At 49.8% G+C, this 14,298-nt stretch overlaps 4 protein-coding genes and 4 non-coding genes across 8 annotated transcripts; 4 read left to right on the top strand and 4 right to left on the bottom strand.

Annotated features, from left to right (window-relative positions):
* The first annotated feature begins 117 nt into the window (after positions 1-117).
* On the top strand, positions 118-188 carry ALT_t131. The gene has a single exon. It is a non-coding gene; the product is annotated as a tRNA-His (tRNA).
* Positions 189-1,152: 964 nt separating this feature from the next.
* On the top strand, positions 1,153-1,907 carry ALT_6803 (putative nitroreductase HBN1; the record flags this gene model as incomplete). The annotated part of the gene is made up of 3 exons (XM_033560988.2): positions 1,153-1,488; positions 1,536-1,650; positions 1,705-1,907. 3 exons carry the CDS (start codon positions 1,153-1,155, stop codon positions 1,905-1,907), a joined length of 654 nt encoding a protein of 217 aa, XP_033416879.1.
* Positions 1,908-2,049: 142 nt separating this feature from the next.
* ALT_6802 (RTA1 domain-containing protein) lies at positions 2,050-3,001 on the bottom strand (the record flags this gene model as incomplete). Its single annotated transcript, XM_033560989.1, has 2 exons — positions 2,050-2,762; positions 2,815-3,001. The coding sequence occupies 2 exons, from the start codon at positions 2,999-3,001 to the stop codon at positions 2,050-2,052; spliced, it is 900 nt and encodes a 299-aa protein (XP_033416880.1).
* A 504-nt stretch (positions 3,002-3,505) lies between these two features.
* ALT_t130 lies at positions 3,506-3,577 on the top strand. Its single transcript has one exon. It is a non-coding gene; the product is annotated as a tRNA-Gly (tRNA).
* A 421-nt stretch (positions 3,578-3,998) lies between these two features.
* ALT_6801 (Zn(II)2Cys6 transcription factor domain-containing protein) lies at positions 3,999-5,174 on the top strand (the record flags this gene model as incomplete). The annotated part of the gene is made up of 1 exon (XM_033560990.2): positions 3,999-5,174. One exon carries the CDS (start codon positions 3,999-4,001, stop codon positions 5,172-5,174), a length of 1,176 nt encoding a protein of 391 aa, XP_033416881.2.
* An 86-nt stretch (positions 5,175-5,260) lies between these two features.
* On the bottom strand, positions 5,261-6,655 carry ALT_6800 (beta-1,3-glucan-binding protein; the record flags this gene model as incomplete). The annotated part of the gene is made up of 5 exons (XM_089600133.1): positions 5,261-5,296; positions 5,348-5,579; positions 5,682-5,819; positions 5,912-5,988; positions 6,041-6,655. 5 exons carry the CDS (start codon positions 6,653-6,655, stop codon positions 5,261-5,263), a joined length of 1,098 nt encoding a protein of 365 aa, XP_089455595.1.
* Positions 6,656-9,325: 2,670 nt separating this feature from the next.
* On the bottom strand, positions 9,326-9,396 carry ALT_t129. The gene has a single exon. It is a non-coding gene; the product is annotated as a tRNA-His (tRNA).
* A 4,773-nt stretch (positions 9,397-14,169) lies between these two features.
* Positions 14,170-14,285, bottom strand: ALT_r074. Its single transcript, XR_004500601.1, has one exon. It is a non-coding gene; the product is annotated as an 8S ribosomal RNA (ribosomal RNA).
* Positions 14,286-14,298: the final 13 nt, after the last annotated feature.

Below are 14,298 nucleotides of genomic sequence, written 5' to 3'. Positions count from 1 at the left end.
GCACCACTTTTCCATCAGTAGAAAAGGCCCGAAATATACTGACCTAATTTGTACCCGTGACAAGTTATGAATAGAGGTTGCTTATGTAGCATAAAAGATACGCAAAATCAAAAATCCGGTGCTGTGGTCTAGTGGTAGGACGTCACGTTGTGGCCGTGCCAGCCCCGGTTCGATTCCGGGCAGCACCACGTCTTATTCTTTTTTTTTCCTACTTTCTTATTCTTTTATAGTCATTTCCTTCCCTTGGAGGACAACACGACGGCCCTGGCCCCATCCAAGTGGATGGCTTTAGCCATTGACCAGGCGGCTGCCGTAGTGCAAAAGCACCTTCTATATGACACAGCTGTCATTTGTCCCATACGAAAAATGGGCCCATGTCCGAGGAACGAACACGAGTATTGATGCAATCCGTGAAACAAATTGTTACATTACTATCTCCTCTACTCGGTACGCTAGGTGGTTGTCTAGACGCCGTTTTAGTTTGGGATGGTTGACAGGATTGAAGCCTCATTCTCCGCCTCATTCTCCTGTGTAGTCCAACTGAAGGTCATTCCCTCGGTGCTTAGGTGCTGCTTGCTGTAGCTTGTTTTCGTGAAAATCAAATGAGGCATTTTCTATACAGTTGAATTAGTCAGTAGCCAAGTATTGTTGTGCTTATGCTTATGTATCAGTGTCAGACTACTAGTGCTTATTTTTGGCTTAAGTCAAGGGACACAGATGACCAAAGTAATATGACATGGTAATACACTTCATAATCTACCGTTCTAGGGAAGTCTGCATTTATAAGCACTTGGTCAGCACTGTTGGTAAGTTCCGCAGTGGGGTATGATGGATCTATGGTGGTAGTCTCACTAATGGTTCTCCGTATATCCGCTTATAAATTAAAACGCCCATAGTCGGAAGTATGGATATGCAGGCTAATTGGCCAGTGATGGCGGAAACCCAGAGGACAATTTTTAGGTCGACATTTTGACCCATTTTCCTTAGATGCGCACCGGGAGTCTCCACAGGTGGAAGTGTGTAGAAAAATGATGGCGCCGTGTGTGGTGGGGAATATAAATACCCTCTCTTCTGCTCCATACAGATAAAGAAATCAATCACCATCTGATCAGTATTGACCTCTACACCAAACCCTAAGTCGCATACAACAAAATGGGCTCAACTCAACCTGAATTCAAGAACCCCGCCACCACCACTCTGCTGGAGCTGGTCAAGGCCCGGCGCACATACTACGGCCTCAAGGCTGAGAGCCCCATCTCGGACGAGGCCATTGAGCGCATCGTCCAGGATGCCGTCCTGCACGTCCCCAGCTCCTTCAACACTCAGACTTCCCGTGTGGTCCTCCTGCTCAAGGAGGAGCACCAGAAGCTCTGGGACATTGCCATCACCATTATGGAGGGCCTCGTGGCTGCCGGCAAGGTCCCCAAGGAGATGTATGAGACCCACACCAAGCCCAAGCTGAACGCCTTCCGCGCGGGCTATGGAACTGTAGGTTGATTTCTCCCTTTGATGACGGTTCCGTACTGACGGTCTAGGTTCTCTTCTTCGTTGACTACGACTCTCTCGCTGCTATCAAGGAGCAGTTTGCCATCTACGCTGACAAGTTCGATCCTTTTGCTCTTGAGTCTAATGCCATGTCGCAGTACCTCGGTAGGTTTTGTTCCTAAAAATTCAAAGAGGCGGCATGTAACTAACACTGAATAGTCTGGACTGCCCTCTGCTCCGAAGGCTTCGGTGCCAATCTCCAGCACTACAGCCCTCTGATCGACGAGCAGGTGCAGAAGACCTGGAACATCCCTGCCTCGTGGAAGCTGGATGCCCAGCTCGTCTTTGGTACTCCTGCCAGCGACCCTGGCGAGAAGACCTTCCAGCCCATTGAGGACCGCTACAAGGTTTTTGGAAAGTAGACGGTTTGCATGTTTAACCTAGAGCGTATATAGAGATATCCATAGCGTTGAATTCATGACTTCGAGTTCATTCATCTAAACAAGTCCATATTGAAGCAGTTTCTGCTGGTATATACAAGAGTCCGTCCACGGTTGCATTTGACTAAACCTCTCTATATCCCGTCAACGGGATATCAGGCGCATCCTCCATCTGCACACACATCTGACTCGCCTTGGTCGCCTTCTGAGCCCTCCGCACCAACCTCCCCGGATGCCAAACAACCAACACCCCAATCGAACCAAGCATCAAGGCCGCATCAAAAACATATATATACGCCTCCTCCGTACTCAAAGGTGACCCCTTCGGCGACCCAAACTGAATCGTCCTCACCAAATTCCTCACCATCAACATCCCACACGAGACATAAATCGCCCACATGTACTTCTTCCACCCCAACCGCGGACACTCCCTCACCACAGCCGTCGGCTCTGCATCCAACTTCCGATGAAACACCGCCGCCACCCAAACAAACACCCCAAAGACCACCAGCGCAAAGATCAACCCCGCCAGGACGGCCTTCTTGCCGATCGCCATGACGTGCGGGTCACCGGTAATCTGCACCCCTGCGCCGGCAAGCTGCGTCAGGAAGCAGATGACGTCGTTGAGAACGAAGATAGTTGTCAGCCACTTTGTGCGGATGGCGGAGTGGTGCTCTGCGCTGAAGGCGCGGATGATCCGCCCGAGGACCATGTAGATGCTTGCGGCGATGAAGGGAGGTGCACAGAGGATGAGCATCTCCTGCAGCGCCCAGGGGCCGATTGCGGTTCTGCCTTCGTCGTGGGACCATGCGCGGCCGTAGTAGCCGAAGGTTTCGCCTAGGTTAGGGGTGGTTAGTGATGGCATTGAAGGATGGGGACGGGGACGTACAGATTCCTCCTAGGATGAGCGGGATGAAGTAGGCCGCGCGGTAAGGGAACATGAGGATAATGTGCACGACTGTTGCGATGCCGAAGATGGACATAAAGGCATATCCTGCTGAGGCGGAGGGGGTGTAGGGGTAGAATTCGACCCATGGCGACGAGCCATTGGTCCCGTTGTGGAATGTAAAGTCCATGTTGCCTTGATTGTGAGAATTGAAATTGATCAGGAGAAAAGAGCTACGACGACCATGACCGTCTCATATACTGCGCTGCTGTCTACAGAAGGTAGATCAAATTACCCTTTTGGGAAATTTTTGAACGAGTACGAGTGGGTCTTTTGAGCTTGTCCTGAAACTTTCAACATGGGACCCAAACAGCCGCAGAGCAAACTAAATTTAGCAAGAATTGCTTGTAGCCTTGTCATTGTAAGCACTTTCGCTGTCACTGGTTGGGAGATTGCATTGGCAATCTCTTCACGCAGCTTCTGGTCGATTGCGGTCTCCACGACTTTGCTGATGCTGTTCATCCCTCATGCAGAAAGCCGGCCTTCAATTCTGTAGGCTGTAAAACGGATTATGTCTTGACTAATTGAGTATAATTATATCATTTGTATGTAGTAGTCGCAATGGTATTTGGCAATCGTCAGGTTGTTTGACTCTCTAACATGTATCATTAATTGTGATAGGTTTTCATCCATAGCGTTAGTGGTGTAGCGGTTAGCATTATTGCCTTCCAAGCAATAGATCTGGGTTCGACTCCCAGCTAACGCATCATTTCAATTTTTTCCCTTTTTTTTCCTTGTTTCCTTTTTGCCCCTTTTCGTCCCTATTGACCAGCACCATTAACCTATTGAAATCTAACTGACATATTTGCGACGGTGTCCAGATCTAGTTTATGATCGACTGCTGTTCTGTCTTAGAGGAGAATTCGGATTCATCGTATCTCGGCTAAATTTTCTGCTGCCTAAAGTGGCCAAAGGCAAACGAATACGAAGTATTCTTCCATATCATCCTTCTGTATCACCGCCTGCAGCATGGAAACTGGGCAAGCCCGTCGGATTCGCGCGCGTAGAACCCATCAGAAATCCAGACTAGGCTGTAAGACCTGTAAAAAGCGACGAGTCAAGGTGAGTGGTGACTTCTTTCAAGCTGCCATTGCCACGTTTTTGAATTCAGCTCAACTTCTACAACTATGGCCAAAAAGCTGACGTGCAAGCAGTGCGATGAGAAGAAGCCGACCTGCACCAATTGTCGCCAGCACGCAGTCATCTGTGATTATGCCACTGAATCAGCTGCACCGTCTCGACCACCGCGTCGACAGTATCGCTTCAGACAGTCCAAATACGAAATCCAGAGAGACTCACCGACCACAGACACCAGCATACAGTCATTGAGTCCGGGACCGACTCCCCCTCCCCCTCTGGAGAGCATCTCCCTAGCAGACCTGCACCTCTTCCATCACTACGTCACCTCCACCGCCAGTACAGTCACAGACGGCCAGGACCGCAAACACGTCTGGGACATCCACGTCCCACAATGGGGCTTCACCTTCCCCTCCATCCTGCATCTCATCCTCGCGTTCTCCGCCCTCCACCTGGCGCAGCAGCACCCGCCTCTGCGCGCCCAGTACCTGGACCAAGCAGACGCCCACTTCACCTTTGGCGTCCGCTCCGTGACCACCGTGCTGGCCAGCCTGAACGAGGACAACTGCCAGTACATCTACATCTCCGCCGTGCTGATCTGCCTCGTATACTTCGGCCATGGTCCGCGCGCAGGCGAGTTCCTCGTTTTCAGCGAGACAGGGCAGGCGGAGTGGCTTGTTCTCATGCGCGGGGTGAAGTCGATTCTGGAGTCGAGGCATGCGGAGATCTTTTCGGGGGTATTGGCGCCTGAGGAGCTGGAGGGGGAGGCTCAGGTTAGCGAGGAGCTGGCGGAGGAGCTGGAAAGGCATAAGGGCCGGATTCGGGAGGTCCAGCTGTTGATCCGTGCGGAGACGGATGACGAAGTAATCAAAGAGATGTATGATTCTGCTCTGAACGCTCTGCAAGAGACGTTTGATGAGGTGTATCGGATGAGAGGGGCCGGGAAGCATGGGGTGAATCTGATGCATCTGGTTATTGGGTGGTTGTATCGGCTTCGGGAAGGGTTTGTTGGCTGGTTGGAGGCGAAGGATCCGCTTGCGCTGGCTGTCCTGGCCTACTGGGCTATTCTGCTCAAGTACATGCAGTCCTCGTGGCTGATGACGGGGTGGCATGAGCATGTTCTGGCGGGGATTCAGGCTTCGCTGCCAGAGGAGCACCGGAGCTGGATTCGGTGGCCGGTAGAATGTATTTTCGGAGATAGGCAACCTGTAGCTGCGCTTTCATAGGTCATTGCTCCTCTGGCTGCCATTACCAATACGTTTGCTCTGCTTCTGGATCGGATCGGTTGGTCACTTGGTAATAGCTGTTTGAGTCATCCTGTGTACAGCGCTAAGATTCCCATGATACCCTTAATTGGATTCAATTCACGACCTTCACCATTATTCCCAAATCCACTTACGCGAAGTCGCCCGTCCAGCCAGGTAAACAGATACTTCTCTGACCACTCCAGCCCAAACGTATGAAGCCCATCCGAGTACTTGGTGCGCTTGGATCCCCACTCCCCCATGCTGAGCAGATACGCATCTTTATCGTATGTCGTGCCCCAGTGCATCGACGAGCTGATGATGTTGCGTCCCGACGGATACCTCTCCGCGTCGTTCCCGCGGCTTTCCGCAATGTCAATCTCCCCGCTGGAGGGCCAAGGACCGTATACTGAGTCTCGAGGCATCATCTTATAAAGTTTAGCTCTAGTCCTAGTCCTAGTGCTGATGCGTGGCAGGTGGCGGACATACCAGATGGCGGGCCACAGCCAATCGCCCGTCGGGAGTTTAGTGACCACCTCAACCCGGCCATATTTGATAGTCTTCTTCCCGGCGGTGGTTAGTCGAGCCGAGCGGACGGGGTTGATAATTTGTCCTGCGGTCACGTTGCTGCGGATTGCGCACTAGGAGATGGTGGTTGATTGGAAAGGCGTTGGTCCGTTGTGGTGCAGCTGCCGTCTGTGGTCAAGTTGAGCATGTACCTATCAGACGTCAGTGAGAGAACGCGAGCAAGAAGAGGCTGCGACACACCCATCCACGAGCTGTGGCGGTGTGATATCTGTATCTTCGAGAGTTAGAGTTGGAACGATGTGGAGGCCTTGCTAGTCGACAAAAAAGTTTCGAGGGTCGGCCGTGGTCCAGTCGAATGAGCCTGTTCTGTATACTGCTATCTCTGCGGCATCGACACGACCCTCCGCTGGCGCTCCCTCGGCTGCTACTCGGACGACACCAACCACCGCACCCTGAAAACCTCCATTCTCGTCTCCGGCAACACGGTGCAAACCTACCAGGCCGCCTGCGCCCAGGCCGGCTTCACCTACGCAGGCATGGAGTTCGGAACGCAATGCTTCTGCGGCACGGCGATAATGAACAACGCGGCCTCTGTCCCCGCGTCGCAGTGTAACATTGCTTGTCCGGCGGATGGATTGCAGGTTTGTAGCGGCTTCAGCGCGCTCAGTTTGTATGTCGTTGTGCCGATCTGGCAGAGTCTGGGCTGCTACTCCGACTCGACCAAGGCGCGCACGCTGGCTGTCTCGTATAACATTGCCGGGAACACGGTGGAGAAGTGCCAGGCGGGAGGGGTATCTGTATGCGGGCATGGAGTCTGGCACGTAGTGCTTCTGTGGGAACTCATTTGATAATGGTGGTGTGCTTACGTCGAGCTGTGCAACGCCCTGTGCTGGGGATTCAACTGAGGTCTGTGGAGGGTCGAAGGCCCTGAGCATGTACTATCTCTTCCAGTAGAGTCCGAGCGAGCACGATGTAGCTTGTCTGTCTTTCAGATGGGAATCCTTCTGGTCAAAAAGAAAAAATAAAAGGAGAGATACGAAGCATGTATTTGCCATAAGAAAATAAAAAGTGAATTGGCGCTTGAAGTTTGCAAATGCTTCTAATTGATTGCATGAAGAGTTAGTAAATAGTGACCAAGCGGAGGGCAATATTTCAGCCGTCTCTCTGATATTTGAGCAGTAGCTAGTTCGGGATAGCCTCAAGGCTTCCTGGCCTGTTCTTAAGCGACTCGAAATGCTGAAGTGTTTCTTTTCTTCTTGCTACGCGAGCTAATTCTTCTTCTAGATTCACAAGTAACATTCCTTCGTAGGCCCAAGACGGAATTCCTTCTTGGGACTCTACAGGGATATCGAACCCAGACATATTCGCTGATCCGCTCATCTCTTCTTGATAGAGCAAGGTCGTGGGAAGGCTTGGACAGCCGTCAGTGAATAACCACTTGTTTTTGCTCTCCTGACTCCTTTTCAGAAATGGTCAGGTTCGCATCCAGCTCGAAAACGGGCGTCTTGATCTTTGCGTCAGTCTCCGATTTCTGCTGGCCATCTAATTCACTGATAGCGTTTCCGTCTTTCTCGCAAGGTAAGTTATTGACGACGGGTGAAGTTGGTGATACAGTTGTCGGCAGTTGGGTTCTATCATGTCCCCCGCCATCTCCACCATTTCTCTTTTTGCGTCGTATGTACCATAGCAGGATAGAAGCTATGCAAATCACTGCCAAGGGTATCGCTACGCCAATCCCCGCTTTTGCTCCCGTTGAGAGACCGGTCGATTGGAGGCTCGGATCCACCGGTTCAACACTGGAGGTCTGACTTGTGGAGAATCCTGTCGCTGTTGTGGTTATTAGAACTGTTTGTGTGGCCCCGACCCAGGAAGGTGTAACTGTCATCGTGGAGAAAACCTCTGCATCTGAAGTCGACGCGTGGATCGCAGTTCCAGTACCAGATACTGTAAGGGCGCTCACCCGGCCAGTCGCCCCCGACTCCCAGGAGAAAGCCCTTTCTGCGACAGGTTGCCTCCTATGTAATTCGGTGTATTGGCTCATGTAGTCCGGAAGGGTCGGCTGAACCCCTACTAAGTCGCAGAAATCAAGCAACCGTCCCGGCGTCCCTAGCTCATATCGTTAAGACAAACCATGTCAAAGCTTGATTGTGTTGGTATAACCTACATCGCTGATCAGGATTGATAGGACACTGGTCATAGCAGGATCTGAATTTCACATCCTGAGTGATCACCTCAAGCCTCGTACAGATGCAAGCAAAGTCGGTGTGAGGACAATTATACTCCAACACCAGTTCGTAGATGCAACTTAGCTGGAGAGGAAAACTGTTCAGTATTTAAATACAAATGAGGTGGCTATAACACTGACCGAGCAGTGGGGTATATCTGCTTGGTATTGAGTGAGCAGTCTCCAGCGTTCTGTGACGCTATCCACATTATCACCCTCTCCCTGCAGCGTACGTTCCTTCTGTGGTGAAGATCCAAGAAGGCCTTTTAGTCTTCGCCATAAGTTCACAAACACGTCTGCGTTGTCATCCAATCCAGCGACCATAGTGGGCTGCATTCTTATGCATACCAGGATGCTCCCTATTTGAGCACGTCACAGTGCGCAGGACAGATCCTAAAGACACAAAATTTTCGCCCAGAGAGACCGGGGAGGAAAAGGGGGTGAATTTGTGAATTCCCCTCTCCTTAGGCTTATCTTGACACTGGGATCCTTGTCCATTAGTTCAACACACGTCGCCAAATTCACTTATATCAAGAGTGCATTAGTAAATCACTGAAGCTTGATTGGTCCAAGGTAGGAAACCATACAAAGCTAGTATTAACTCGGAGATAGCTAGTCTTGCTAACCTTGCCTAGTCTTCGTTAGGGTCCTGCGCCGCAGTTGAGAGATGAGAATACTTGCGTCCAGAATTCTTAGGGGATCTGAGTGCGGCATTTAGCTTCTCAACCCGATATGTTTGTGTTGAATTCGGTATGCTCTTATAAGGTGTCCATACATTGTTGAATATTGATTAGTCTCAGGAAGGTGCCCCATGATGGCTTCTAAACAAGCACCTTTATGGGGGCTGGGTTAGTAGATCCAGGTTAAAGCTATTGTTATATTGAAGACAAGCGACCTGAACTTAAGAGGGATACTGGCTACTTCCAGTAGTCGATAACAACATTTTACAGCCAATGTTACATGACCGATGCAGTAAGAACTAGGACGAAAACATTCAGTCCGTTCTTTAACATTATCAATCTCATATAGTAATACCTGTTCCTAGTGAAACAGCTAAACACTTATTATTTCCATCCAAGGATTTAACGATCCACCTTTTTTTCTTCCCTGAGTCAAGAAATGGTATATCCTTTTCTTCTCCACTCTTCTTCCTCAGTATCACCAACAGCTTCCCTGAGAATCAGCTTATATCCAATGCCAGCCATCACCTTATAGATCCTTGCATCTCCCTATGCATTGCAAAGTACAGCGAATATATATTATCTAACAAATACTCTCATTGTTGACTGTCTTTCAACTAAACTCGCTGCCCATCATCAAAAAGATGCATATTGAATGAAAAATATAATGCTGTGACGTTGAAAAAGGGGGAAAAAGATATTGGCGCTACCCGGAATCGAACCGGGGCTGACACGGCCACAACGTGGCGTCCTACCCCTAGACCATAGCACCTTTGATATTAATTTCTCACTAATTGAGCCCTATAGACTAGGCGAATTCAAGTTATGGAATAGCATATCCCTTAACCTAGTATAAGCAGTTTATGCCCCTAAGCGAAACGAGATTCTTATAGTTCAACTAGTTCGTCAATGCTGTAATGAGAATCCAAGTCGCCCTCACTTACCTGCTTCATCTTCTCCCTCAAAATAATATCCATATGGTCCTGCTCTTCTGCGGTCAACAGACAAAGTCGATCTTCCATTGTTGTAAACAAGCCGAAAAACATTTGGTCAATGTACTTTCAATAAATTTCATCAAACATAGAGCTGTGCCGTAAAGCAAGATAGATCCAAAACAGTCCTGAGTCGAATGACTTCTCCATGGGGAGCGGGGAGCGATAGCCGCTGGGACTCAGACAGAGAACCGCACTTAGTCTTCCTTGTTTCACATTTTTTAAGCACATCAAGGAAATAACTATTGTTATTCAGGGTGTTGTGTAAGGAACGAATGATCGAGGTATGTATCTTTGCCTGTCCTAGTTTGAGGGAGATCTGATCTGTCCGATAGAGCAGGCTTGCCATTTGTCTTGTACATGGCACTGTCTCATATTCATGTAGTGGGAAACCTGTCTATAATGGAAAGTCCGTAGCAAACAAATAGCTACAGAAACATGACCAGGCTTTCTGGTTAGGCCCTTTGTTCTCTAATATTATTTAAGCAGGCTTCCCCTGCAGACTCTTCCATCTTTCCCTAATACTACAGTCTATATATCATTTCAATTATACCCCCGCATCTCTGCCCACTGCTTCTGGTCGAGAGTATTCACTCTCTCTGCTCATTTAAGGTGAATTCCAGCAATATACCCATCGAAAAGCTGCTGCATTCACTTATTCCAAATAATAGCGCAGGCCATTCCCTGTGATTCTTCCGGTCTATTGTATGTCGACACCTCGTATATAACTTTTAACTTCTCACCACCAAAGGATCTTCTTCTTTCCCTGTCAGTCATTCATCGCCGTATGCCCATATTATCCAGCCGGGAAAATCTCATACAGCGTTCTCTTTCAAAGTCTCTCAAAAAAGCGTTCTCGTCCAGATGCCACACTTGGCCCGGTATACAATAAAAGGATGAAATCACTCATTCGCGGCTGCAGGACAACGGGGAACAGGATTGACATCTCGCTGCCATGATATGACAGTTCCATCTCCGCACCTGCCACACGGCTGTGTTTCTGTCTCTTCCAAAACCATTACGGGTTACGAAGTCCAAGAAAGCTTTGCTTAAACCCAAGCCAAAGCACATTGTCCAATTCATGCAGCAGCTCTATAGCGGAGCTACCTGGTTAAGCAAGCATTTCTCCTGGCTACTCCTGTCGAAAAGGGATGCGAGCTGTGAATAGTCCCTTTGGCCTGGCAAGCTACTACGCCGAGGGTGCGAAGATGTGTCGGAATTTTGTCATGGTCGAGGAGATAGGCTGGGTCCTAGATGATGTGGAGGATCTCGACGATCTAAGGAGCAACATTCCGTGGTTCCTGGCTAAAGTTATATACAGCAAGCCCTTCCTGCCACTCGCAAGCCAAATTTACCAGACATCACTGCAACAAATGGAACATAATCGGGGCGGGTCTGGCAGATATACACTGCGACTTGATCAGGCTGGCGTTTCTCATGGTTCCTTCTTTAGCAGGGGATATCGAACAAGTTTGCCAACTAGTTAGGAACTAGTTATGGGGCGTTCTGATACTTCGTTTCTGGTGTACTTGTGGGGCTACGTTCAGACATGGAGGAACTAAGTCGGAAAATCCCTTCTAGAGGCGCAGGCAGTCACCTCCAGCCAGACTCTTCCAGGCAAACCCTGTGAAGGTTCGTTTTCCGAGAGGACAAGATGCCATTACTGTGCCCAGCCGGTTGGACTCTGTCGGTCATGACAGCCTGCAATAATTCGGTGGTCTTCCATCACCACCATAGCCATCATCACCATCTGGCGAGTATACCTATAGGCAGCGTTCCTCTGAATGAAAGCTAACATGTTACAATAGCCGGCTCCTGCTGCAGTCACCATGGTTGCTGTCGCTGTGCTGCCCGCCATCCACGTTAATGCACACTTCATCCTTGTGCTTCTCCTTGCCACACAGTTTTTCTACCAATGGAGAACACACCCATCAGCCTACAAGCATGTCGCTGTGGTTTCGCACCGTGGACAAGAATACTTTAAGTTATGCCCAATGGTCTTTTGCAACAGCGGAAGCTACGTACAGAGCCAAATTCTCATCATGGACGATATCTAGTGCAATATATCGTCTGCACTTTGATGTTGCCTGCTGGAGCAGAGGCCGATGGCGTCTTATCCATGACGCCGTTCTTCAGGGTCGAATTATCGAAGCCAGGCGAATGGGGAAAGGCCGGCTCATGACAACGGAGTCAACTTCTTACAACTGCCAGCACGGGCAATTCTATTCAGATTAAGTTTCAAGTGCGCAGAGGTTCTAGAAATTACCGCTATCACCAGTAAGCTCGGTGAGGAATTCAATCCACATATTGGTATCTCCATTGACTTATGTTCTTAGCACTAAATACTTGCGGAGCTGACGCTCAGTTTGGAAGATTCCTAAAGGCGTCGTCACATGCATCTGAACCGATTGGAGTTGCATGGACACCCCGATGAACAGTTTTATCGGAAACTACCCTGCAAGGCAACGGTGTGTATTATTTAGACTGGCTATCACAGTTCGCACATTCTGAGAAAGTCCCTCTGCATAGGATGTACCTCACAGATACAAGCTGAAGCCTTACCGGCGTTGGCGTTCCTGGAGTCAAAGGGGGCTTCTCAACGATGGCATGTGACGCTCACGAAGGGCGAGGGAGCCGAGCATATCCCTCTGCCGAATCCGGTCTTGCTCGATTGCCATTTTCGGATAGCGAGGTTCTGGACGTGTCCGGGATGAGCGAGATCAGTTATCAAACATAAATAGACGGCGCACAGCTTCAGGTAGGGCTTGTGGTTGGTCCAACCGTGCATTACCAACATCTCCACAGGCTATGCCTTTGCTGTCGTCCTGCCGCCTCCTCCTGCGCCTGATTCTCTTCCTCCGGCCCATTATTGCTACCGGTGTCTCCAAGCTCCTGCATACCGCGCAACAGGTGTGCTCCCTGCATACTTGAGCTATTCTCGGGCAGGTGGGAAGTACAGTTACGAAGTACCATCATACTGTGCTTCGCTCAGTTGGCCGGTGTGCTAGGGCTCGCCAGACACTTAGCAATACTTGCTCAGCTCCGCGCTCAAAATGATCGGTCAAGAAGCTCTCGGCGTCGTTCTCCGAGACAGAGGTCTCGCACACGCCGATCTAGACATCACAGGAGACACCTGACGGTTATGATTCAAGTAGTTCCAGTGACGACGACGCTTATAATCGCCAGCCATACCGCCCATCAGACACATACAACAGTGGTAGCACCGCAACACACGAACAAGATAAATTAGCGGGGGGCATTGGCCCATCTGATATAGGATTTCTCTCCCCGATATGCTCTTTGCAAGGGGGACTGGAGATCTCATTGACGAAGAGATGAAAGATGAAACTTTCTACCGTTCTTCACTAGCTTTCGCCAGACATCCCAGGATTGCAGAACATGACCAATCGCCAAGTCTAGCCAGAATCTGGACACAGGCTTCAGAGGAGAGGCACTCAAATGGCTACTTTGCCTAATGCAACAACAGGCGTGTGCCAACTGCAAGTTGGTCGGGCTTGCCCGGTGACAATGCAACCTTAGCTGTGTTGCTTCTCGATTCCTCTCACAGTACCCTCATCACCTCTGCTGTGTTGCTTATTCTGCCGAGGGAGCTAGAGAAACAGATGTCTACAATCATCTGAATGCCCTTAGCACGCGCCATCTAGGTGCCATGCTTGTGCGCAGAACACTGGACACCTTTCAGATTAGTTCCCCCGAGGCGGTGACAATGCAACCTTGTTTCAACCACAGTGCTGCTATCGCTGGCGGCTTGTTGACCGACGACGTGGATCTTAATGAGCATTAAGGGATGCGGTCTCGGCATCAAGTGCCACAATCTTCTTCAAGAGCCTCGGTTCAGAGAAGGACGCAAGCGCGAGCAACACAGTAGATCTCTCTCTCTTGCAACTATCTCATACATGCGTATGTGTACGCACAGAGACATTCTTCCCTTCCCATGGATCGTTCTCTCGCCATGATTCTTTTGCTGGCCTGTTTCTGGAGGCAGCTGCTAGATTCTGTCCTAGATATCTAAACCTAAAGAGCTTGTGGTCTGACCCTGTCAGCGCTTCACAACCCCAAGATATGGCCAGGCCTCCTGTTCCCTGGGATGCCGGGAAATAATGACTCCCCCAAGTTAGACTTGGTAAGTGTGGATTGAAAGAACTAGTGAGTGATGCTAATCTCTCAATTTTAGATGTTCATCATACCCTCATTGCCAGAATGCCAGGGGAAGCTCTCAGAATAAACCCCTAGCGGTCGTGTCATACAGGAGTTTTTGACACAAGTTACCATCTCCATGCATCTTGAAATGCCCTACATGCCGCCTGGCAAGTGTCCCAAGCACAAACCATACTGTCAGTTCCAGACCGTCGAGGCGCCGCCTTTAATGCTCCGCTACATGATCCTATATTTGGCAGCCTTAGAGGCGCTGTCATCACAACGTCCACAACAGACCCTTCTCGCTCAACACTGCATACACTTATCACCCACAGTGCTAGTTGATCCTGACTGAACAATTCAAGAAATAAAAAATGAAGACTGGGTGAGCAAAAAACATACAACAGCCGGGATTCGCTGGTGGTCACCCACCCAACTACTAACCGGCCGGCGTGTGGCTTAAGTACGGCTGAGCGGACGGGAAGCCCTGTTTTCCACACCCTATGGTCGTATGTACCAGATTC

The sequence above is a fragment of the Aspergillus lentulus genome (genome assembly GCF_001445615.1).
Source record: "Aspergillus lentulus DNA, contig: Alt12, strain: IFM 54703, whole genome shotgun sequence".
NCBI classification, from domain to species: Eukaryota; Fungi; Ascomycota; class Eurotiomycetes; order Eurotiales; family Aspergillaceae; genus Aspergillus; species Aspergillus lentulus.
This window is presented reverse-complemented; position numbering and strand designations above follow the sequence as displayed.